The sequence below is a fragment of the Myxocyprinus asiaticus genome, chromosome 30, assembly GCF_019703515.2.
Source record: "Myxocyprinus asiaticus isolate MX2 ecotype Aquarium Trade chromosome 30, UBuf_Myxa_2, whole genome shotgun sequence".
NCBI classification, from domain to species: Eukaryota; Metazoa; Chordata; class Actinopteri; order Cypriniformes; family Catostomidae; genus Myxocyprinus; species Myxocyprinus asiaticus.
The window spans coordinates 10412770-10438984 of record NC_059373.1 but is presented as its reverse complement, the minus strand read 5'-3'; the positions used below and the strand labels follow the sequence as shown (position 1 = coordinate 10438984).

Here is a 26215-nt window from a genome sequence, read left to right as displayed (position 1 = left end):
ATTATACTGTGCATTGTCAATAGCGTTTTATATATATATTTAAAAATCCTATTTTTACCTGGCTGGAAGCACGGAGTGAATTTTTTCTTTCTTTCTTTCTTTCTTTCTTTCTTTCTTTCTTTCTTTCTTCTTCATGTTGGACAGTAAATTACGCATGGTCGATATTTTTTTTTTTTTTTTTTTTGCAAATATTTTGGAACTATACCGAGACGTTCATTTAATCCTTTAACCTTTTTATGACTTGTGACTGAATGCAAGCTATATTTTTAAAGTGCTGTTCATTTTTGCAGACCAGAGCAAGCGGAGATAAAGGAAAACATTACATAAATCAGCCGTTGTTTTTGAGTCGCTTTCCAATGAAATATTCTTCCATCCCCAGTGCAACAAAAAACTGCGTCTTTTTCTACGAATCGAGAGTTGTACAGAAGCGCGAGACCCCATCTCTGTGAATATATTGCATCGCCTTCTAGCGCGTGCTGCATGATCTAATTCAATTTTCAAGAGAGGGGCAACAATAACTTTGAACTGTGTAGGTTATGATGGGACATTTTCCCCCCTCAATCTCAGCTTCAAGACCGCCGTTTTCCGCTGATCTGAAGCGGGCAGTTGTTGACACGCGCGCAGGTAAGACGTGCTTTCATTTTGTCTGATGCTGCGGCTGCAACGTGCGCGAGGATCGCATACACATGGGTCGCGCTCTCAGTTACAGACTTTCCTATACAGCATGTTGTTTTATTTTTTTGGGTTAATCGTTGTTAATGGTGAAATTGGATTTGTCATCTAAACAAATAAAGTGTATGATGATAATAAGACTGAGGATGGATACGTTATGTCATAGGCTAGGTGTCACACAGTATGTGTCCTCCGCCACTGGAATTTTAATTTCCTCCTTGAGATCTGCCATGATGCTGCTGTATGGTTGGCTATAGAGTGTTTGTTTGTGTACGACTTGTATGGCAATTATACGTATGGTGCATCCCCCCATCCCCCCCCCCCCCACACACACACACACACAAAAGGGGGCCATAATTGAGCAAATCTTTTAATGTTTCACGTATCAAATGACATGAATCAATGTTAATATCCGAATCTTTTGTTCTTTACATGCATAAATGACGCCTTTTGTATTACTTAAAGACTTGTTGCTAACACACTTAAAAAAATAAATAAATAAATAAAAATAAAAATAAAAACCCTAACCTGACAGAGTTAACAGGTTCATTTTGTTTTCTAAGGCCCAGTGTCATCTCCATTTCCTTTCTACCCTCCATCCCCCCCATATGCCACCATTTTTGATGTTTGCTTGCTCGTAAAATGGTAATGGGTTGCATATTGGCCTGACATCTGCCATGTGCAACCTGTTTGTGGATGGGACTGATGCTGCTGTCCCTGAGCCCATCCTCCTGAGCCAGAGAAAAGGGAAACATGATGATGGAGGGAACGGATAAAGGAGGAGAGGAAAAGGCAGATGAGTGGAGATGTGTACTGCAGGCTACTTAATGTGCCTTGCTTAAAGGGATAGTTAACCCAAAATAATAGTGTCATTATTTACTCACCCTCATGTTGTTTCAAACCTGTATCACTTTCTTTTTTCTGTAGAACCCAAATGGAGATGTTAGGCAGAATGTCAGCCTCAGTCACCATCCACTTTTTACTGCATCTTTCTTTCTTTTGTGTTCCACAGCAGAAAGTCAAAAGGGTTTCGAACAACCTGAGGGTGGTTAAATGATGACAGAGTTTTTAAGAGCAAATATAAAAGATATTTACTGCAAGCAGGGATAAACAAGCAAACGAAGTAAGGTAATCTATCTACCCATCTCTATGTCACATTCCTCTATCTCACTCACTGCGGTAGAGCTATTCTAAGAGAACACATTCGACCCACGCACTGACAAACAGATAGAGGAAAAGAAAGTGTATGAAAAAAGACAAAGTGAGGCAAGAGAAGTGTGTTGTGTATCACACTAGGGCCACTGAGGAGACCTCTGTGTCCTTAAAGAGATAGTTCAATCATAAATTAAAATTCTGTCATCATTTCCTCACCTTCACGTTGTCTCCAAACCTGTATGACTTTCTTTTGTTCCACGGAACACAACAGGAGATGTATGGCAGAATGTAAGCCTCATTCACCATTCAGTTTCATTTTTATCTTTTTTCCCCCATACAATGAAGTGAATGGTGACTAGGGCTGGGCAAAATATATAGAATTTTAATCTGAAAGTTAAAGTGGAGATTTAGAGGAAAAAAAAGGACTTAAATATTGTTCTGTTTCTCACCCACACCTATTATATTGCTTCTGAATAAATGGGTGTAAACACTGGAATCATATGGATTACTTTAATGATTCCTTTATGTGATTTCTGGAGCTACAAATGTCTAATCACCATTCACTTGCATTGTCAGGATCTACAGAGCTGAAATATTCTTCTGAAAATCTTCATTTGTGTTCTGCTGAAGAAAGAAAGTCATACACATCTGGGATGGCATATGGGTGAGTAAATGATAAGATCATTTTTATTTTTGGGTGAACTATCCCTTTAAGTCGTGTAATGTCCCACTGTATCTGTCCGATTATCAGATAAACTGACTCACAACGTGTGCTGGGGCTCACGACCTCCTGAGTGTCAGAACTTGCACCGTGTACCCCGCCTTTAAGCTAAAACTTCTGTCAGAGGTTCTGAACTGCGGCTATTCTTAAAGAAACAGTACTGTTTTAGTGCTTGTTCTACATATCAATGTAAATACTTGTAAATGCTAAATGTAATGTAAATACTATGGATGTCATTCACTTAAAATTTGTAATCAAATTAATTACATGATATGCTTATTAAGCGAAATTAATAGCATTTATAAATATTTGCAGAGAAGGGCCCCCAAATAACAATAATTAAATCTATAATGATAAAATAATTATACAAAAATTATATTTAAATAATTATAAATATAATACATATTATACATCTAATAATTCAGACAATTAAAATGCATTACATTATTGTGGCAGACGAGTGAGCATTGATAAGACAATACAAAAAGTGGCTTTAAAATGCAATATCAGTTATTTCCATATAATTATAAGCATAAGCATTGGCCTACAGTCCATAACAATACATTTTGCAATTGAATTCTCTTTGAGGTTTATCATAAGGGCTTTTCTAAGCACGTGTCTACATACACATGTGTTAGATGGATGATTTTGGTGGATCTCACTATGGTAGCGTCGCATCATAAAAACACAGCGTTTTTTGGTCGCTGTGTAAAGTTAAACTTAGTTTGAAATGAAGAGACCCCTGCATTTGAAATTGCGCTCCATCCAGCTGTGTATGAACGCAAGAACACGATCTCATCTTGTGCTGTTGCTAGTGTGAAGCAAGTCTGAGTGTGGCTTGTTGTCTGCACAGCTGTACGTTGCCTATACAGCTGGAGTTTTGCTTACTGCCCCCTGCTGAAATCAGGTGGGACTCAAAGCTTGAATTGTTCTGATGGAATATTCTGTTACTGTGCTATATTAGGGTAAAGTTTTTGAATGTGTTATTTTTCATATAATTAATTACACTGAATTAACTTGTTTAATCAATGGCTCAAATATGTACATAATTTTTTATTGAAAGAATACATAGAATTTGCTAAATTTTTAAAAAGCTAATATGTGACCAAAATGATGAAAACTAATAATAAAATACAATTTATACAATTAATATTTTCGTAATGTACCAATATAGAAGGTCCTCTGTATAATTCACAGCATTAGCTGAGAGAGAATTTCTTTTATATGTAAGCAAAATGGACAGAAATGTACCCTAATGAAACGGTATCGAAATCAGAATCAAATCAAATAGAATCTGAATCATTACCCAGCGCTAATGATGACTTTGGAGGCTTTCAGTCCCTAAATTCTGCCTAAAATCTCCTTTTGTGAGGCAGAAAGTTATACGTTTTTTTTTTTACAACATGAGTGTGTAAATTAAAGTGTGATTGATAACACAATTATAATTTTTGGGTGAACTATACCTTTAAGACACACTGAGTGTGCAACAGAGTTAGTGTGCATGCGTGTCAGTGGAATATATCTGCAGATGCTGTAGCACACATCCCTTGAGCGCTCAGATGTAGGCACCGCTTTCACAAGTTTGTGCTTCCAGGACCCTGTCTCTCCGCCTCACATCATTAGCCACACAAGGCGTTGCCGATGGCAACTCTGGAAGAGCCGACTTGGTGAGCGTACCCAGTCAGTAAAGCACACTGTAAAATGAAAAGGGCATGAGATGCACCCGGTTGCAGTCAGGGGCCATTTAAAGGTGCGTAGCATTGTGTGTTTAGATTTTTCCCCTCCTTATCTCATCATCGCCTCTGCCACAAGGTCCCCAAGACCCTTCCTCCCCCATCCCTGCATCCTTCCTCTTTTCCCCTCTCTTCTCAACAGGGTTCCTCTCTAGTCTGCCAACCTCCCACTCTCACCACATCTGTGGTTGTGTCACCCCCTGTGTCCTCTCTCTATCCATGCTTTCCTCCAAAGCTCCATCTCTTTGAATACTTAAAGCCTTCACTGCATCCCCTACATGCATGCCTTTTTGAACCTGTGGCATTTATACTGTTATTATCTTATTTATTCTGAGTGCTGCCAGGGAGGGGAACATTGCTGTTTAAGATTCACTGTGTTGCATCAGCGGTACCAACATGTGCGTCTTGTGTAAGGTTTGTGTGATGGCAGAAATACAATGTATGTTACTCACTGTTGTGGCTTTGACGTGTGACTCAGTATTTGAAAAAGCTGAGGTCGCACTACTATATGCACGAAATATGCTGTGCATATTGCATATCATTTGCATCTTGTTGATCGTGAAGTATGATGTGGTTCTCAGGCGTATGATTGTGGTTGATTTTAGAAACAGCCTTGACTTTAAACCTTAAATTCCTGTTGTTTGTACCGTTAGGGAAAATACTAATTTCTTAAATGGATAGTTTATCCAAAAAGGAAAATTCTGTCATCATTTACTCAACTTCATGTTGTTCCAGATACGTATGACTTTCTTTCTTCCGTGGAATAAAAAAGGAGGTATCAGGCAGTATGTTAGTCTCAGTCACCATTTACTTTCATTGCATCTGTTTTTATCATTCCATTAAAGTGAATGTTGACTGAGGCCATTTATTCTAACATCTCCTTTTGTGTTCCACAAAAAAAAGTAAGTCATACAGGTTTGGAACAACATGAGCTTGAGTAAATGATGACAGAATTTTCCTTTTGGGGTGAACTATCCCTTGAACATTATTTTTAATAATTTTGATGGTAGTCATTTCCTGACTGGATGTGCAAGTATGTCCTTTGGAGTGTCAGATGGACCTTGCATGCGTTTTCTAGTTTAGTATGATATACAGTTGAAGTCAGAAGTTTACATACACTTAGGTTGAAGTCATTAAAACAAATTTTTTAACCACTCCATAGATTTAATATTAGCCAACTATAGTTTTGGCAAGTCATTTAGGAGGAGAAACATTTCCAACAATTGTTTACAGACAGATTATTTCACTTTTAATTGACTATATCACAATTCCAATGGGTCAGAAGTTTACATACACTAAGTTAACGGTGCCTTTAAGCAGCTTGGAAAATTCCAGAAAATTATGTCAAGCCTTTGGGCAATTAGCCAATTAGCTTCTGACAGGAGGTGTACTGAATTTGAGGTGTACCTGTAGATGTATTTTAAGGCCTACCTTCAAACTCAGTGCCTCTTTGCTTGACATAATGGGAAAATCAAAAGAAATCAGTCAACACCTTAGAAAAAAAAAATTGTAGACCTCCTGGTTCATCCTTGGGAGCAATTTCTAAATGCCTGAAGGTACCATGTTCATCTGTACAAACAATAGTATGCAAGTATAAACACCATGGGACCATGCAGCGATCATACCGCTCAGGAAGGAGACGCATTCTGTTTCCTAGAGATGATTGTAGTTTGGTGTGAAAAGTGAAAATCAATCCCAGAACAACAGCAAAGGACCTTGTGAAGATGCTGGAGGAAACAGATAGACAAGTATCTATATCCACAGTAAAACGAGTCCTATATTGACATAACTTGAAAGGCTGCTCAGCAAAAAAGCCACTGCTCCAAAACTGCCATAAAAAAAGCCAGACAATAGTTTGCAAGTGTACATGGGGACAAAGTTCTTACTTTTTGGAGAAATGTCCTCTGGTCTAATGAAACAAAAATGGAACTGTTTGGCCATAATGACCATCGTTATGTTTGGAGGAAAAAGGATGAGGCTTGCAAGCCGAAGTACACCATCCCAACCGTGAAGCATGGGGGTGGCAGCATCATGTTGTGGGGGTGCTTTACTGCAGGACGGACTGGTGCACTTCACAAAATAGATGGCATCATGAGGAAGGAAAATTATGTAGATATATTGAAGCAACATCTCAAGACATCAGCCAGGAATTACAGCTCGGTTATTGTGAGAAGCTTGTGGAAGGCTACCCAAAACAAAAGTTAAACAATTTAAAGGCAATGCTACCAAATACTAACAAAGTGTATATAAACTTTTTACCCACTGGGAATGTGATGAAAGAAATAAAAGCTGAAATAAATCATTATCTCTTCTATTATCCTGACATTTCACATTCTTAAAATAAAGTAGTGATCCAAACTGAACTAAGACAGGGAATGTTTTCTACGATTAAATGCAAAGACTTGTGAAAATGGAGTTTAAATGTATTTGGCTAAGGTGTATGTAAACTTCTGACTTCAACTGTATATTGTCACTGAATTTTTCACAATTAGGTTTGTTTTATCAAGGCTCCTCCAGTGATGGTCAACAAACATGATACACTTTAAGATTTAAGTTATAGTCAATCAAGTTTGCATTTACAAATACTCTGGAAGAGGATGAGGTTGCAGTTGCAATTTTTGTGGATAATTATAAATGATTTATCTGAAATTTGTGTTGAAACATTAAACTGATACATTGGTCCCATGTTAAATCACTCTATACATCAAAACTTTGGTAGATTTAAAGTGCAACATGTTGATGAAATCAATGCATGAAACGTAACCCTCATGTCATCACCACTAGAACACAAAAGGAGATGTTAGACAGAATGTTAGGGGCTGACAGACTCAGTCACCATTCACTTTCATTGTATGGAAAAAAATGCAATGAAAGTGAAAGGTGACTTCACAACTGCTCTTTTCTTTTATAGCTATGGCGTCAGAAGACTTGGAATATAGCACATTAGCCATATTGACTACTTTTAATGTATTCTTATGGTGTTTTTGTCATTTATGGAGCTGAACAACATTCATCCCCAGAAGAAAGTCATACAGGTTTGAAATGACATTAAAGCGAATAAATATATATATATACAGCTGCAATCTAAATTATTTAGCTCCCCAGAGACAGTAAGGATTTACAAAGGTAAGATTTTCTGATGACCCAGAATTTTTAAACTTTATATCTATATCAGTTGAGTGACACATTCAAAGTCATGGTGTGAATATATAACCTGATATTTCTAAATAGCAGGATTTTTTAAAAATACTGCAATGTCATAATTATTCAACCCTTATTGCATGTAGCTGTTCCTTAAATATGTAAGGCTACACAAGTAATTGTTTTAAAACAAAATTAAGTCATCAGTCTGTAATGGCACTTATTTAAGTTTTAAAATTTAAGTTTAGCTTTGTAAGCAAAAATGTATTTCTATGCAAAAAATGCAATTAAAAATAAGCTGTCTCAAAGCTAATAGAGGAGATTATTATCATTACACAAGACCAGGTCATGACTAAAAGTACATTTCCAAGGCACTTCAATTTCCAACAGACAAAACTGGCAGCACCATTCATAAATTTTTTTAAATATGTTACAACAGCAACCTTCTTGGGGTGTGGAAGAAAGCAAAATTTCACCAAGGGAAATGTTGACTTGAATATTCAAGAAGTAATAGGAAAGACCTGTGGAGTCCTGGAAGAAGGTTTTATAGACGTATGACACTAAACTGAAAATGAGTTTTAGATCCATGGGTCAGCAGTACGTCTGGAGTAAGATGACAAGGTGATGACAAGAACGACACCATCCCCACAGTCAAGCATGGAGGTGGGTCAGTCCTGTTATGGGGGTGTTTTGCAGCTGCTGGAAACGGCTATCCTAACAATGTGACTGACACCATGGATTCTTTCAGGTATCAGGCCATTTTGGCATGAAAAATGTGATGCCTTCAGTGTGTAAATTGAAGTTCAATGATCACTGGAATTTCCAGCAAGACAGTAACACCAAGGATACATCCAAGTTGTCCAAAATCTGGTTCAGGGATAGGTCGTGGAATGTCCTTAAATGGCCCTTTCAGTCCATCATTAAAATCCCATTGCAAACCTTTGTTGGGATTTCAAGGAAGCAGTGGCAGCACAGAAACCAAAGAATGTCAATGAGCTGGAAGCTTTTGCTCATGAGAAATGTGTATAAATTCCAATAGAGAGGTGTCCGAAGCCTGAGAACACTTAACTGAAACATTTATTTGCTGTTATTGACTAATGATTGACTTTGGGGGTTGAATATTTTTGACATGACATGACAATAAGTTCGTTATTTTCTTATTCAAAAATTTGGGTAAACTGAACCCTTTGTTCTCAAAATCACTTAAATGTGTATTAAAAACTTACTTTGACTGTTTACTGAGGTTTTAGTTGTTGTGTTTTAATTCACATCACCAGAATGTATTGCTGGTCAGGGGGGTTGAACAATTTCGATTGCAACTGTGTGTGTGTGTGTGTGTGTGTGTGTGTGTATATATATATATATATATAACACACACACACACACACACACACTGTATATATTGTGTAAACTAATATTTGAATGTGTTATACATAAAATAATCTGCAGTGGTTCTCAAATTGGTTTTGCTTCAGGATGCATGTATTACAGTGGACATCAGGTGGCTTGCTTCTACTGAGTGATGCCACCAAAAAAAGATATGGAGAGTGTCGTCTCATCCCTTTTAATATTTGATAAGCCTATTTATTTTTGTATATTATGGTTATTAGCATGTACTTTTTTTGCATTTAGCATTGTTTTTTTTTTCTGTTGCCCAAGGTCCAGCAGTTGCGAGACACATATAAAGTGTGCTGTTTCTAAAATGTAATGATGGAAACATGTCCCACAGGAGCCTGGTGGAATTCAGGGTTTAATTAATTCTTGACTTCCTTCTGTCTTTCAGTGAAAATCAAAGACTAACAAAAGAAAACAGAAGCCACAACGAAGTGCCCTCGGCCTGGATGAAACTGATTGGAGTCCCAGCAAGAAATACAAGTTTTCTAAAGTATATAAACTATTAATTGTTTTTGTGAGCCAGAGGTTTTTGAAGGGATATTGATTTTTCTCAGATTGATGACTATTTTTTATCAACTGCTACCAAAACCAGTGCCAAACATTAACTGTGCCAACCAGAAGAAATTATTTCACCTGCATTTTTGAATTTTTCCTTATCCATTTAAGTCAAGACAGATTTTTTTTTTTTTTCCACAATCAACACTGACATTGATTTAAATTTTGACTTTATTTTCAACAATCGTTTTTAATTCAATAGCATGTAATAGCTCCCAAATTGAAAAGTTTTGCATGGTTCTGAAACAAAGAGGCAGAATAGTGCTTTATTGGTTAAACATGCTATATGTAAGTGTGGATGTTAGTAATGCATTAGCCTGAGAGAGTTCGGCTCCTGATCGATTGATCGATGGATGGACAGGCTTATGGATGGCTGGCACAAGCCTCATTAAATTTTCCAAAGTGAGCTGCTGCTAATTCAGTTGATTAGTCATCTGTTCCTCTCACAAAAGCCCATTTAACTCTTCCTCTACATCTTTAGTGTCTTTAGTCATCCATCTCGAAATCCTTTCTTTTGCTCCTCTCCTCTTCCTTTGCCTCTACGGACTCTGCATGTTTAGAGCATGCAGCAAAACCCTTAAGAGTCTAAGGGTTAAATACTGAAGCCATACTTCTCATAGCCATATTAACGTCAAGATCCCTGTCATCATTGTGAAGAAACAGGTGGATGGGTATATTCAGGAATAATTTAAGAGGTCTGCATGACGTTCTGTCATATTCTGCCATATTCACCAGAGAGCCATTGACGCATTTACTGTGTTGCCAGTGGGACAATGTTTAAAGTTGTTCCGCTACTTGAAAAAAAAGTCTTCACCGTACTCTTAGAATAGGATCTTTGGTGGAAACATTATTGAGTTCGCTTGCTGGTCTCTACGTGCCCCACATTGACGGATGAATCCCGACTTGTTCATGTCTGTTCAGTGGGCTCAACCATGCTGTCCTGCCAGAACTGGGCCCAAGCCCCCGTTTGTTTTATTTTGTTGGGTTGAGCTAAATCCAGAGCAGAGACACTCAATCAAGAGGGTCCAACACACATAGACCCTCAAGTAGACAGCCTTTACCTTGACTCAGCATCCTTCCATTTCCTCTCTTCTCCTGAACACTTCTTCCTTTCTAGTCTGACTTGTGTTGTCAAACCAGAAACTAGTATACCTGCTGCTTGTTACACTTTGTGAGTGCCCTATAACTATATACACTCTTCCAAAGCCTTCGTAATTAGCCTTTGTCTCGCTGTGCTGCCTTTAGAAAAAGATCAGCTCTTCCTGGTTGTAAAGTTCTGAGGTTTCATTTCTGAACTTCTTAAAGTTGTACTTTCATTGCTTAGTTCTATCTTAATCTCTATACTCATTGACTTCCTTTTGAAACTTAAAAGATAAAGTACTTAGTATTTTTCTGTGGACATTTCATGAGAACTGACACTGTTAGCCTGATTATTTGAACTGCACAACAGAACCTCAATGACGTTGGTGTTTTGAAAGGTAGTCTCACAGACATTCTTATTGACGTGAGCCTAAAGCGCCAAACAACTGAGATTTGTTTACGAGACAACATCAGTTCTTGGAGCTGACGATGACAATTGTTTACAAGGAATAGCTCAGTAGTAGATACTGTTTCCTTAAGGGTGATATACCATTTCTTTCTATAGAGTTATTTAGTGGGTCGTCGTGTAAGACAACTGAAGTGCCAACCCGAAAAGAGAACATTTGTGAAAACAAGTAGACTTTGAGATATAGTTTACACTCAAACAGAAATGTTTACATGTTTCCCATAAGATGAACTCAGACTGAGATTTGAATGAATCGTTAGTGCCATAGATCAGTTATATAGACTTAAAGTAAAAACACCTTTAAAAAGAAACTGTACCCATGACTTTGACTTTTGTGACACTTTAAAAAATTTACATTGTTTACAGAACTAAATTGCTTACAAAAAAAGTTTAAAAAAAAAACAAATATTCTTTGTTTGCATTTAAATCATTTCCATATTTTTAAGCTGTTGTTTATAGAATATTCCATGGAGAAGATTTTAATCCAAATATTTAGTTTTGTGCCAAATCAAAGTTTTAAAACATTCCAGCTCACACTCATTAAATTCAAACAAGCATAAAACTTGTATATAGATTTACCTCGTTGCGAATAATCTCCATAGAAATATGTTTACACCCTGACCGAGAGTCTCATGCCATGCTTTTTCTTTAACCTGAACTCCTGCACTTGGATGTGCATTTTGCATATTGAATAATTTGCATACTGGTGTATGCACGTGTGAAAGAGAGAATAACTTTACATGTCTTATATATTGCCGCACTGACTTGCAACTTTTGATAGTCATCTCTTTAATACATAAGCTTTTTGTAGGCCTGACAAGTCTTTTGTATAAAGGCTTCACATTTTTTCATCTTTGAATAAAAAGCCCCCTGTACCAAGATGCCACCTGCTGCCATCTTGTTTTTCCTCCTATTTGGCCCTGTGCTCTCTACAGTGACTATTACCTCGGAACGCTCCTCAGTGAATGGGGGGCCAGTGCTGCTTCTGTTGCGAGGACGCAACCGCAAGGTTCCTCCTCTCCAGCTGGACATACGAGGCAAGGAATCTGCTGCCATGGCAGCAGAGCCAGAGGCTGCCGAGATCCCTCCAAAACCCCTACCACAGATTATGCTACCCCGTAATGTGACAGCTGACGCCCTGAAGCCCCCATTGGGTGCCGCTCAGGTGGCGCCTCCTCCTCGTCGGCTGGTGGATGTAGATGTTTGTCAAGGTTACTACGATGTGATGGGACAGTTTGACAACACTTTCAATTGCACCAGGGGAACCTACATCTACTGCTGTGGCACCTGCCATTATCGCTTCTGCTGCGAGCATCAGCGCAACCGTCTAGACCAAGAGTCTTGCACTAACTACCGCTCACCCGACTGGGCCAACACGGGACCCATTACCCAGTCCCCAGTCCGCCACGACCCTGATTTTGACCCACTACATCAACAAAGCAACAACACGGCATACGTCATTGGGGGAGTCATCTCTTTTACGATGGCTGTGGCCATTGGGGTTAAAGTGGCCTTCCATAAACTGTCTCGACGACCAAGGAACAGAGACATCAATATGCCTAGGTGAGTGAAAGGTCAATTTTGACATTATGAGAATGTGATGGGTCACTCGTATACATATGAATGTAAGAATTCATAATGGTAAATATGGCGGCTGTAGTCCCGCATTAAAGTTAAAACAGCCAATTGCATTTTTGATAGTGTCAATGCAACCTGCAATATAGAGGCTGTAGGAATTGAAGTCCCCCCTTACAGTTAAAACAGCCAATCACCTTTTTAAAATAGGCATCGCAACACACAATGTGGTGGTTGTAGGAATGGCAGTCCCGTCTTACAGTTAAAACAGCCAATCAGCTTTTTCACTGAGGTATTAGAATGGTAAATATGGCGACTGTAGAACTATAAGGCCCGTCTTACAGTTAAACCAGCCAATCACCTTTTTGATAGAGGCATCGCAGTGTGCTATATAACAGCTGTAGTAATGGAAGTTGTCCCTTAAAGTGGCCAATCACTGTTTACTTGAGAACGTGCATGCGCATTTGCTAGACTAGCTTGAAAAGTAGCGTTATGATTTGTGTGATCTGAGCTAAAAAAAAAAAAAAAAGTGCAATTTGTGGACCCCATTGTTGTCAGATTTTATTGCTGATTTGAAATATGTTATTTGAATGTAATCTTGACCAACAGATTCTGAGATTTCAGTCTTTCCCCATTCAAGTAGATAAGAGCTGAACTTGTATGCCTAGAAAATAGCTGCCAGGAGGTGTTACAAATATGGCAGCCAAGTGACTTGACTTGCCTTCAAGGGACTTTGATTATGATCAGAAAGGGAGCCTGTCACATTGCGGAAGAAGACAATGCTGTATACATCAGAGCTGTGACTTTATCTGCTGACTGTATCGGTGATTGCAGTCTGAAAAGATTGGTAGTGATTGTAATGTCAGACTCATTTAACCTTTTGGCTTTTGATTCCATCATATACACATCCCGTATTCTCACTCCCTCTCTACAGAGCACTGGTGGACATTCTGCGTCACCAGTCCAGCCCTGTCCGACAAGGAGAGAGAAACAACAGTACGGTCCATACAACTACCACCTCCAGTGAAGGCACACTAGGGCGGCCGTCTAAAACTTTCTACCCTCCTGTCCTCCAGAGCAAAGATAACCGAAGTGAGTCTATCTTACTAGTAGACACACTCACACACACACAAGAGTTAGTCACTGACCATATAAAAGCAAAACAGATAATGGGTGTATGATAATGAGAAAGAAATAATGGATGTAGCCACAAGGTAAATTTGGAAAATTTTGTTGCAGTGTAGAACACAGCAGTAGAACTGGAAAGACAAGTTGCATGGAAAGAATTAACATACATGGGGACAGAGAGGCTTGGCAATATTAAGTTGTGCAAAGATAGGCAAGTGTGATTTCTAGGCCTGTCACAATTATTTCATAATTAAATACTATTGTACTGAGTTAACCGTGATCATTGTCGACAACCGTTTTGACACAACTGTGATCACTTTGCGTTCTAATCATATCCAAATAAGGTAATTTTAAACAAATATATAAATAACATATCTTTTGTTTGCTTATAGCATTCATGGTGAACAAAAAGCACTCTGGGTTCCTTTTTTATTACATGCTTGTAATTGCAAATATTTGTAGTTAACATACAAAACTATCAAGAAATACAGTGATGTAAAATAAGAGATTTGGAATGAGCTTAAGGGTTTAACTGGACTTCCTTAAAATAACATTTTAAAATGAATTAGGAAAGAAATATATTACTACTGCAAAATAATATTATAATTACATAATAATATTGCATAACATAACATTACATACATGTATTATTATTATTATTATTATTGTTATGAATAATATGAATAATAATAATCATCATTAAAATAATAATCTTATGTTAAATATGATTGTAATCTTCATAATCAATATTATATGACTCAAATATAAAATGTTATTTTTCATGTCATTCTACCTGCAATATTTGTTTACTAAGCCTTAAAGGAAAGCACACATTTTATTGTATGATATTTAAATATTCAGATATCAAAATGATGAAAATCTACAGTACAGAAGTAAAGTCTGGAGGCATGTTTTAGTCAACAAATTAACAAGCCTAAGTGTGTATGAGGTAATGCAGAATAGAGGATGTGTCAGAAATGAGTCAGTTTGATTCTGTTTCAGAGGCCAAAGATACAACATCATGTAATCAGATGCAACTAGAAGATCCAAGTAAAGGGGGGAGTAAGAATAATAAAGGTGCTTTTTCACCTTTGAAGTTAAAGATCCCATGAAATTGCTTGATGAGTGCAGGATTCTTTCTTGTGCTGACATATTTCCTAGGTAGTTTGAGTGAGATGAGGTGGTATTAGCGGGAGATTCTCATTTTAGAGCATTTTTTTTATTATTATTATTTATTTATTTTCAAATCTGTGTAGCTCAAGATGAGTCATCAATATTTTTGGTTTGATTTTCCAGAAAAGAAAAACAGTAAATGTTTATAGTATCTACTAAAAGTGAATTTTGTTAAGCTTTAGGACTACACTTGCATATAATTGGACTGGACATGGACTGAACTCTAAGTTGGATTTCATGGGTTCTTTAAAGGTCATCTGCTGGGCATTACCAACTAACATATACAATCTTATAGGCTACATGCAAAGCAGCCTGGCATGTATTTTATGAATTTGGAGTCGGTCAGTGTTTACTCTGCTCTCTTGCAGTTGGGAAACACAATTTTGTACATACTGGGTCCAGTCCTAAACACACAGCTACCATCGGTAAGCCAAGGACCTTAGGCAGATGTGCAAACATGTTGCTTGAAATAGCAGGTCTGTATGTGAATGCTAGTAACAGAGAAGCAGTCGCTGTGTGCTTCAGTTGTGTCTTTTGAGTGTCTGTCACTGCCTTTGCTTTAGCTTGGTCACACTGGTTCGAGTGTTTGCTCATGCGCTCCCACTTTGTTGCTAACCTGATCAGTTTTTTTTTTTTTGTGTGTCCTGTTTGCAGTCACCAAAGCTTTGATAAATGTTCTGGCATGCATATTTACAGAATGTCAAAATCATTCTGTATGTTTATGTATAATATTATATTCATTTGAAATGCAGTTATATGAATATGATATTTAGCCTAGTGATTCTAAGAAAATGTATGGATTGTCAACTAAAAGTCGGCAAATGTATATGCAGGTTTGGGGAGTAACGAAATACATGTAACAGGATTACGTATTTAAAATACAAAATATAAGTAACTGTATTCCACTACAGTTACAATTTAAATCATTGGTAATTAGAATACAGTTACATTCAAAAAGTATTTATTACTGAAGAGATTACTTTGCATTTTATTGTCATTTATTTCATTAAATATTTAGTCCTTTCAGATGGAAAACATTTATACATATAAATGATGCGATCCAAAGTGCATTTGAACAGCGGTGAAACACTTTCTTATGATGTGTTACATTCATACGAGCAGACAGAGAAGTAAGTTTGAAGTAAGTTTGGAGCAGAAGAAATAGAAATAAACCTTGTGTAAATTGTCAGCTTTACGCTAAGCTAAAATGCTATTTCAATCATATTGTTTTATCAAGAAAATTCACGTTAGATCATAATTTCTTTTTTTCTAGTAAGACCTTTGATATTAGGGCAAAAATCATATTCTTGATGATAATTTTTGTATTGTTTTCCTGTAAAAATATCTAAAAATCCTTAAAACAAGATCAATTTGATTTTATCTTGTTTTAGAAGCAACACTGCATAAGATATTTAGGTTTTTCATAGAATGCATTTTTAACATGTGTATTTTATCTTACTGTACTGGCAGAGTTTTTATAGTCAAAACAAGTGAATAAATCTTCCAGTGCTGAAGAAGTAATCCAAAGTATTTAGAATACGTTACTGACCTTGAGTAATCTAACGAAATACGTTACAAATTACATTTTACAGCATGTATTCTGTAATCTGTAGTGGAATACATTTCAAAAGTAACCCTCCCAACCCTGTGTATATGTATATATGTATATGTATATGTATACACCAGGGGTACTTAATAGGCGGACTCTTGTCCGGATCCGGTCCGAAGGACAATTCAATCCGGACCAAGATAAACAATTCTGTGCTAGTTATCTCTGACACCTGGCTAAGTGATTGTGTAAGCATACGTGTATATGTGCGCAAAGTGTAATTAAAGCATGTTCAGCACTAGAGAGAAATATTTCTCTCTACAGCGGGAATAAAGCACGTTTAGCACTACATGCTTTATTCCTGCTTCGCAAACGTTGCTTCTCTCCCCGCTATAGACATGAGGCACCGCATAAAGCCTGATTTACTGTATGTAGAGTTGCAGGCGTGGTTATTTTAACAAAAGTAGCGGAGACACCGCTACAGATACTGGCATCTTTCACTTAAACACACCACAGAAAACAACATTGAAGCAAAATGAAACTATCTTCATCTGTCTGATATGTGATTCAAACGGTTCAACTAAGCCAGGTTTGTGTCAGGACAAGTTAAGATGATGCCTTTAGACTATAATTTTTTTTTTTCCATCTAAATTTAGCTTTATTAATCAGCATGTTATGCCTTTCATAATAAACAAAAAGATTTTAGTTCTAATTTTGTGAAAATTAATCAGAGATATCATCATGGCATGGATGGCAAGGAAAGCCTATTTATACTTAAATTAGGCCTAAGCAAACAGTATTTTAATGCTTCACTGTTGTTATGTACCTCATTTGTAGAATAGTATATTCTCACTTTAAGGAAAATGTAAAAATGGTCCATTAAGACGTTTACATTTTCATATTTTTACAATTTTCTCTCAGGGGACAACTTTGTACCCCTATACAGTATTTTTTTTATCTCTCAAAATCTCTCTTATGTCCCATACATATATATTCTGAAAGTAAAAATATTTAAACACAAAAACTGGACTGCTGTCATTCAGCTTCAAAATGACCTGTTGATCTTATCTTTTACAACCCCAATTCCGAAAATGGGACAGTATGAAAAATGCTAATAAAAACAAAAAGGAGTGATTTGTAAGTTATATTCACCCTTTGCTATATTGAAAGCACTACAACTACACATTATATGATGTTTTACCTTGTGAATTTAAATTTTTTTTTGAAAATGTACAGTAATTTAAAATCAGCTGATTGCAACATGCTCCAAAAAAGTTGAGAAGGGCAATTTAAGACTAATAACAATTTGACGAGTTGAAATAAGGCGATGTGAAACAGGAGATGTTAAACAGGTGAGGCAGTTGTGTCTTAATACTATATACTGTATATGGAGCTTCCAAAAACAGCCTAGTCCTTCAAGAGCAAGGTTCATTCAAGACTTGTCAATTTGCCAAGAGATGCTTCAGCAAATAATCCAGCACTTTGAGAACAATGTTCCCCAAAGACAAATTGGTAGGAATTTCGGCATCTCACCCTCTACAGTGCACAATATAGTTAAAAGATTCAAGAAATCTAGTCAAATCTCGGTGCATAAAGGGCAAGACGAAAACCACTCCTAAATGCACGTGATCTCTGATCCCTCAGACGTCACTGTCTTAAAAAAACAACATTCATCTGTAATGGATATCATGAACATGGTCTTGGGATAACTTTAGTAAACCTTTGTTAATAAACAGCACTCACCGCTGCATCCACAGATGCAAGTTAAGACTTTACTGTGCAAAGCAGAAGCCATACATCAACACTGTCCAGAAGCTTTGCCGACTTCTCTCGGCTCGGTCTCATCTTAGATGGAAAGTAGAACAGTATAACTGTGTTTTTTGGTCTGACATTTCAAAATGTTTTTGAAAAACAAAGCCGTCGTGTTATCCGGGCCAAAGAGGAAAAGGGCCATCCAAGCTGTTATTAGCGTCAGATCCAAAATCCAGTGTCTGTATGTACCAGGGGTGTGTCAGTGCCCATGGCATGGGTAACTCACACATCTGTGAGAACACCATGAATGCAGACAGATATGTATAAATTTTGGAGCAATATATACTGCCATCCAACACCATCTTTTAAAGGGACGTCCCTGCATTTTCCAGCAGGACAACTTCAAACCACATACTGCCCAGATTTCAAGTGTATGGCTGTGTAAGCAGAGAGTGCGGGTGCTAGATTGACCTGCCTGCAGTCCTGACCTGTCTCCAATTAAGAATATGTGGCGCATTATGAAGCACACCATATGGCAACGAAGATCCTGTACAGCTGTGCAGCTAAAGACCTACATAATGGATGAATGGGGGAAAATTCCACTTTCTAAACTTAACAAACTTGTGTCTTCAGTGCCCAAATGCTTAATAAATGTTTTATAGAACAAATGGTGATGTTTCACAATGGTTAACACTTGACTGTCTCAACTTTTTTGGAGTGTGTTGCAATCATCTGATTTGAAATGACTATACATTTAAAAAAAAATAAAAAAATAATGAAATTCACAGGTTAAAACATCATATAATGTGTAGTTGTAGTGCCATAAATATAGCAAAGGGTAAATATAATTTACAAATCACTCATTTTTGTTTTTATTAGCATTTTATACTGTCCCAACTTTTTCGGAATTGGGGTTGTAATATTCATATCCAAGTGCCCTCAAAGTGATGAAGTGATTTTTTTCTTCTCATTTTGCCGACTACAATCTGGTGAGCATTGACTTGAACCCATATACAGTTGAAGTCAGAAGTTTACATAAACATTAGCCAAATACATTTAAACTCAGTTTTTCACAATTCCTGACATTTTATCATAGAAAACATTCCCTGTCTTAGGTCAGTTAGGATCACTACTTTATTTTAAGAATGTGAAATGTCAAAATAATAGTAGAGAGAAGGATTTATTTCAGCTTTTATTTCTTTCATCACATTCCCAGTGGGTCAGAAGTTTACATACAATTTGTTAGTATTTGGTAGCCTTGCCTTTAAATTGTTTAACCTGGGTCAAATATTTTGGGTAGCCTTCCACAAGCTTCTCACCATAAATTGCTGGAATTTTGGCCCATTCCTCCAGACCAGGGCTGGATTGGTAATCTGGCATACCGGGCATTTTCCCGGTGGGCCGACACACTTTGGGGCTGATCAGGGGCGGACTGGCCATCGGGAGAACTGGGCGAGCCGGCTGCAAAATGGACTGAATGTGCCGCGATAAGATGAAATGGGCCGCCGCGTTATGCAGAACGTTCTGCGTTATGCAGAATGGGCCACAAAACGGTGCCGCGATAATGCAGAAAAGGACAGCGACCCCTTGCAAGCCTCACCCTTTTTCCTCCAAACATAACGATGGTCATTATGGCCAAACAGTTCAATTACTGTTTCATCAGACCAGAGGACATTTCTCCAAAAAGTAAGATCTTTGTTCCCATGTGCACCTGCAAACTGTAGTCTGGCTTTTTTATGGCGGTTTTGGAACAGTGGCTTCTTCCTTGCTGAGCAGCCTTTCAGGTTATGTCAATATAGGACTCGTTTTACTGTGGATATAGATACTTGTCTACCTGTTTCCTCCAGTTTCCTATTGTTTGTACAGATGAATGTACAAGGTACCTTCAGGCATTTGGAAATTGCTCCCAAGGATTAAACAAACTTGTGGAGGTCCACAATTGTTTTTCTGAGGTCTTGGCTGATTTCTTTTGATTTTCCCATGATGTCAAGCAAAGAGTCACTGAGTTTGAAGGTAGGCTTTAAAATACATCCACAGGTACACCTCCAATTCAGTACACCTCCTATCAGAAGCTAATTGGCTAAAGGCTTGACATCATGTTCTGGAATTTTCCAAGCTGCTTAAAGGCACAGTTAACTTAGTGTATGTAAACTTCTGATCCACTGGAATTGTGATATAGTCAAGTAAAAGTGAAACAATCTGTCTGTGAACAATTGTTGGTAAATTTACTCATGTTATGCACAAAGTAGATGTCCTAAACGACTTGCCAAAACTATAGTTTGCTAATATTAAATCTGTGGAGTGGTTAAAAATGAGTTTTAATGACTTCAGCCTAAGTGTATGTACATTTCTGAATTCAACTGTATACAGTATATAGAAACTGTTATAATTCAGAGAGGCCTAACTAAAATTCATTACATTATTGTGGCAGATCAGTAAAGCATTGATTAGACAATATGAAAAGTGGCTTCAGGGGATGTACTTGCTTGTTTTGAGCAAAAAACATCCCCCTAGAAACTACACCCCTGCAGACATTATAGCTAATTTTCTGTAAAGCTGCTTTGGAACAATATGTATTGGGAAAACCAAAAATAAATAAAAAACTATACATATAAATATGATTTGACTTGATTTGACTTTTATTTTCCAGTGTTTTTTTTTGTTTTTTTTTCTACTTTGGCAACATCTCAATGATCTCTCTGTGCACTGTCAAACAAACAAGTGATAGACAGTGCTGAAGCATTTTACCAAATAGAAATTAGTAATTAAAATTCAAAGTAATGGCCTGCATCATCCAATCAGTGCCAACCATGATAAAATAAAAATGATGCATGATAAATTCTGAATCTATGTACTGATTACCATTGTCCCAAGTCTGCCAAACATGTTGAGTGGTCCAAACATCATCTGCAGCCTGAAACTTAACTTTTGGTCAGATGCTTGGAGTGAATGCACTTGGCTGGAAATCTGTAGGATGCTTCCTTGCTCCCTATTTAATGAATGACTAAACCTCCAGTGTGCTGTCTGTCTTCACTGGTCTCAGAACAGTTTGAAATGCACCTTATTTGCAACTCCATATAAAGCCTCTATAAAAAAATAAAACATTTGATAATGCACAGTTAATATAACATTTCTAATGAAAAACTAATGCTGTTGTCCACTATATGGGTCATTGTGTTTAACAGCATGTCCTTTTGCGATTAATCGCTCAAATAATAAAACAAAAGTCATATCAGATGAAACTACAGTTCTAATATTTTGACTCAAACAGATTTATTTTAAAAATGTAATTAGGTTTCTTACTAGATAGATAGATTGTCTTATCCCAAAGACAAACTCCACTGTGATCGGCACCATGTTGTTATGTCACATGACTCTGTACGTCGAATATTTAACCCTTTACTGACAGCCCAGAGTCATCTGAACTGAGATCAGTCATGAGATTTGCATAGAGCGAAGCAAAACACAATGTCCGTGCAGAAGGATGTGGGGTTGCATGAGGTTAAAACAAGACAAATATACTTGATAAGCAAAATCGTATTAAAATACTAAAACTTATTTTTTACAATTTTAAAATTTTATCTTAAGTTTATTTGTATTACACCATTAGCTAACTGTTTTCTCTTGTTTTAAGCATATATCTAACAGCATTTAATGAGATTTATGCTTAAAACTAGAAAAGCAACATAATAGTTTTTGGTATTTGCCTTATTCTCCTTTCTTGTCCCCTCTTAGAGCGAGTTCCACGCATGAACAACACCCAGCTGGTCTCCACAGGAACGCTGCTCTCCAGCAAGCACAGTAATTCTGGCTTTCACCCCTCTCTCTCTCACTCCTTTCATAACCTTGCCCAACTACCTCCATCATACGAGACCGTCATGAAACCAGAGATCAACCGCTACAGCTCCCTTAAGAGACTAGGTAAGTGCGTGTATAGAGGAGCATGCCATTTAAGAGTGTTTCTGAGTGTAGCTTGGGGTAAACTGCTCCCATTTTAGGGCAATGCCTTATAGCAATAGACATGTTTGTTGTAGTTATAATTTTTGCTCATTCCGTGGCCCCAAAACGTATTTGGACACTTAAGCCACCCCTAATACGAAATTAATTTTATTGCATTAGATAACAAAAATATTAAGCCAGGTGGTGTCTGCAAAAAATGATAAGTGTATGCGTACTCAGCGCCACTGATAACAGCCGAATTGTGCACTCATCATAACATTTAAAATAACAAATTCCAGCAGCAGATCGCCACTCATTATAATGAACACAAATGAAAAGGAAACTGTTAAAAAATTGGAGATGTTTTCTCTGTATTAGAAATCTCCCTGACAATAGTAATTTGAAAAAGTGGTGGGGACAACATTGACCATGGCAAAAAAGTGGTGGGGCATGTCCCACCCATAAATGTCCCCTATGATTTGAACCTAACAAACATAAAACTTTTTATAAAATACTTTGTTTTCTTTTAAAATAACTGTCACCTGGTTTAATATTTTGTTATCTAATGTAATGACATTCATATATTTTTAGGCGTGGCTTAAGTGTCCAATTATTTTTTTGGAGACTTATTAGACTCAATGGGGATAAAATCATATAAAATACTGAAGTTGATCATATTCAGTCATATTCAGGTTTTTTTTTTTTTTAAATCACTTTTACTGAGAAACTAAATTAAAAAGTTTTTTTTTAAAAGTCCACATTTGTACAGGACTTTTCAATGTTTGGACTACACTATAAAGTTCATTATAAAAGTTCAAGGGTTGAGATTTGTGGATCAAAACTGATTGATTGAGGGTATTCTAATCTTGTATTTTCCTAAACACAGAGAAAAACCTGGATGACTATTCTGGATATTACACCTCCAAGCAAAGGCCAAACAACGCTCCGCCCAGTTTCCACTCCTCCCAGCACCACCTGCACTGGGGCGGTGACTTTACACTGGGTGCCAGAGGTACTTTGCCTCTCCATGCATCCCGCACGCGAATCCATGTGCCCAGTTCCACATCCACCCCCAACCCCTACCCTTTACCCCCGACGCAGTACCACCCCACCTTCGACTCATTGAGTAAGCCACCTCGCCGTGTGATGTCCCAAGACCAGCTTCTGGCACTGGGGGAGGGTAACACTCTCTCACGCCTCTCCAAGAACCAGCAGCATCAGTATTACAAACCCATGACCACAAGCAAGAGCTCCAACCAGACTTTACGCAAGTCTCACGAGCGCCTCCTGGTGTCACCAGACCGCCTGGAGGAAAGAATGATGGGCGGGAGAATGGGTGATTACGGTGCGATGGTGCCCACCATGTCCCATCTTACCCACAACCAGAAAGCGCAGTCCCAGCAGAACGTATGTGTGACGCCATCACTCGACCGCCATCACATGATCAAAATGAATTCACACCCTACCACCGGCAGTGAGCAAGACCACACGATCGCGACCATGTCGTCTGGTCATGGGGGCGGGACTTTGGGTTGGGGTGAGGGCCACGGTTCCGGTGGAGGACCTGGAACGATGGGCCATAGCGCTCGCCGGATGGCCTTTGCCACAAAACGACAGAACACCATTGAACAGCTGCACTTCCTTCCTGGAGGGAGTGGCGGTCAGGCACTTAGGACAGGGAGCAAGAATGAAGTGACTGTGTGAGTGAAAAGAAAGAGAAAATATGGCTAAGGAGATGATGGACAGATGAGGTGTGATTGCGCAAGCCGAGGAGAGGGTAGACAGTGGAACATAAAGAAGGCTATGACCTGAGACAGAAATGAAGAACGAAATGGAGGAAGGAAAACACAGAAAAGGCTTGAAGATTAATGGGGGGTAGAAAGAGGCTAAGCCAGTATCGCTAAGCCTTGAATGAGAGAAAGAGTGATATGAAACTATAACAAAAGTGATTCAGTAGATCCTTAAATTGCTAAATTCTCAATAATTGGAAACCTGAAGAGGGGGTCCAGATCTCTTCTGAATGCGTGTAGCATTTAGTTAGTGTTTTGATAGCACTATTCAGAAATGTTCTGAGAAGATACAAATAGAATGCAGGTAAAAGTAGATAATTATTAGAATAGGGCAAGTTTTCTCTAGTGAGAACATTCCAACTCATTATATTGACAGATGTTAAAGCCAAATGGTTTAGGGTTCAATTCAGTTTTATTCTGTTGGATTAGATGACAGCAATTGACTGATAGAACCTTGCCTCAAGAGTTCACTGAAAGTTTGCCAAATTTTTGGTTTGCGATCCAACAGTACGACACCACACAAAGTGTCATTCGTCAGTCAAATGAGGGAACAATGAGATATTCTGGATGAAACTGGGAAGGTGTCAAATAGTACACTGAATTACCTCATGGAGACTATGATTTGACCACTTTCAAAACAAATGACTTGGGAATGGATTGTGACTTGGGGAATACTGTGCGCATTGCGGCGTTTGCCATCCAGTGAAACTGTTGACAGACAAATGCTGGTGATCCGTCAAAGAGAAGAAAGAAGAGAAAAGAAAAGGACATCGAAACTGTCACTCATTTTGTGACCTGACTCTTTAATCTGCACTGTTAATAGAAGTCCAAATGTCATCAGCCATATTAGAGTTTATTCACATGGAATACAATGGAGGGAAACATTTTCATTGGGAGATGGGAGTTCATATATTGAAACTAATGATCAAAGATTTTTAGCCTCTTATAATGAGACTGAATCCTTAAAGTTGACATGAATAATTGTCATTTTGTTATTGATTTTTTGCATTGTTGATAACCTTTTGGCTGTTTTATAATATCTTTGACAGGCTGACCGATTATATAATTGATTGATGGGTAAATCAGGTAATACTGTCTGGACTAATAATGTTTAAGCACCTAGAGAAAACTTAAATATACAAATTGTACTAAAAGCAGTCTCAGCCATCCATATTTGATAGTTCAAATCTGATAAAACTCAAGCCTCTTTCTTGCATGTTTGACCAATCAAAGGACAGCTTAGTATGACGGCATCAAAGACTCTGAAGTCGTTATGGTTGTTCTGGTATTTACAAGTGTATAAGAGAAGAAATATACAGTAATTATAGGCATGCACTAATGTCAAATAAGACAGCATAGTCTTCACACTTTATTTGCAACTCAAGCTGTTCACTATGTAAGGTTGTATAAGAGGGGGGAAAGGGAAAAGGGTTGTTATACAATGGACAATTTATAATCCAAGGGCTATTACGAAACTTCTTTATGTGTGTCTGTGCTTCCGTGTTCTGACGGCTTTTTAACTTTTCCCGCGTCAATGTTGGGGACGCGGATGGTGCGGAACATAGAGGCTACATGCCTATGAGAGTACAAAACAGAGCAAAATAAAACAAATTCTGCAAAGCTACTTTACACTCTGTCACACTAGGATGCATTACTATCTAATTGATGAGTTAGGATTTAGGAGTGAAAAGCTGTCTTGTTTATCTATATTATATTCTATAAAAATGTCTTTTTGTTAGCGATTTCTGTGTGTTTTGCAGCTGTCTACACATCAAATGGACAGTGTTGTGGTGGAATGTCTGAGAACAACCTGGCTGAGGAAGATTATTGGGCCATAATACTGTATAGTACTTTAGATCACTCTGCAAGGTTTAAGTTTTAATTAACTCAGTTTTAAAAAAAAGTGGAAAAAACATTTGAAGTAAATCCCGAATATTCAAATATGTACACATGCCAATTTATGTGCATATATATAGTTATCAATATTATTCATATACTTTATTATTAGCATTATCTTTTTTTTTCTGTGACTTTAGAAATTGTCTTTATTTCTGATTTCTGTTTATATTTGACTTTCTAGTGGATTCTAACCTTTGTAACTCAACAAAAAAAGCAGATGCAATCATAGTGAAAAGAAGAAACGCATGAAGATGTCAAAGCCAGTGTTGATGATGTCATATTGCTGACTTCTGATGTCAAGGTGTGTATGTGTCCAGTTTGTGTGTCTGTATTTGTGTGCTTGTGTGTATTTCAGTGTCTATTTTGGAATGCTTTATCTCACATTTTATCTGACGTTGGATGGGTTTCAAGTCAGAGAATGTGGATTTCAGAACACCTAAGGGATATTAAACCCCAAAAATATGATTTTATTTTTTGTGTCTCTTTGAATGC

The 26215-nt window shown here is 37.6% G+C and overlaps 1 protein-coding gene across 4 annotated transcripts; it reads left to right on the top strand.

The window, feature by feature from the left end:
* Positions 1–483: 483 nt before the first annotated feature.
* On the top strand, positions 484–25444 carry shisa7b (shisa family member 7). Of its 4 annotated transcripts, XM_051664629.1 has the most exons (7): positions 508–624; positions 2404–2491; positions 9206–12481; positions 13428–13585; positions 15163–15219; positions 21831–22016; positions 22921–25444. In XM_051664629.1, exons 3-7 carry the CDS (start codon positions 11799–11801, stop codon positions 23736–23738), a joined length of 1902 nt encoding a protein of 633 aa, XP_051520589.1. In that variant the 5' UTR covers positions 508–624; positions 2404–2491; positions 9206–11798; the 3' UTR covers positions 23739–25444. The 4 variants fall into 4 exon arrangements, with proteins under 4 accessions (XP_051520590.1, XP_051520589.1, XP_051520593.1 ...); XM_051664630.1 differs by lacking the exon at positions 2404–2491 and having other exon boundaries at positions 484–624; XM_051664633.1 differs by lacking the exon at positions 15163–15219.
* The last annotated feature ends 771 nt before the right edge of the window (positions 25445–26215 follow it).

Excerpts from the sequence above, each read along its gene's own strand:
- shisa7b (XM_051664630.1), top strand. The coding sequence starts at position 11,799 with ATGCCACCTGCTGCCATCTTGTTTTTCCTCCTATTTGGCCCTGTGCTC. Across the intron at positions 13,586-15,162 it reads CCAGAGCAAAGATAACCGAA|TTGGGAAACACAATTTTGTA; the intron begins GTGAGTCTATCT and ends GCTCTCTTGCAG. Across the intron at positions 15,220-21,830 it reads TAAACACACAGCTACCATCG|AGCGAGTTCCACGCATGAAC; the intron begins GTAAGCCAAGGA and ends GTCCCCTCTTAG.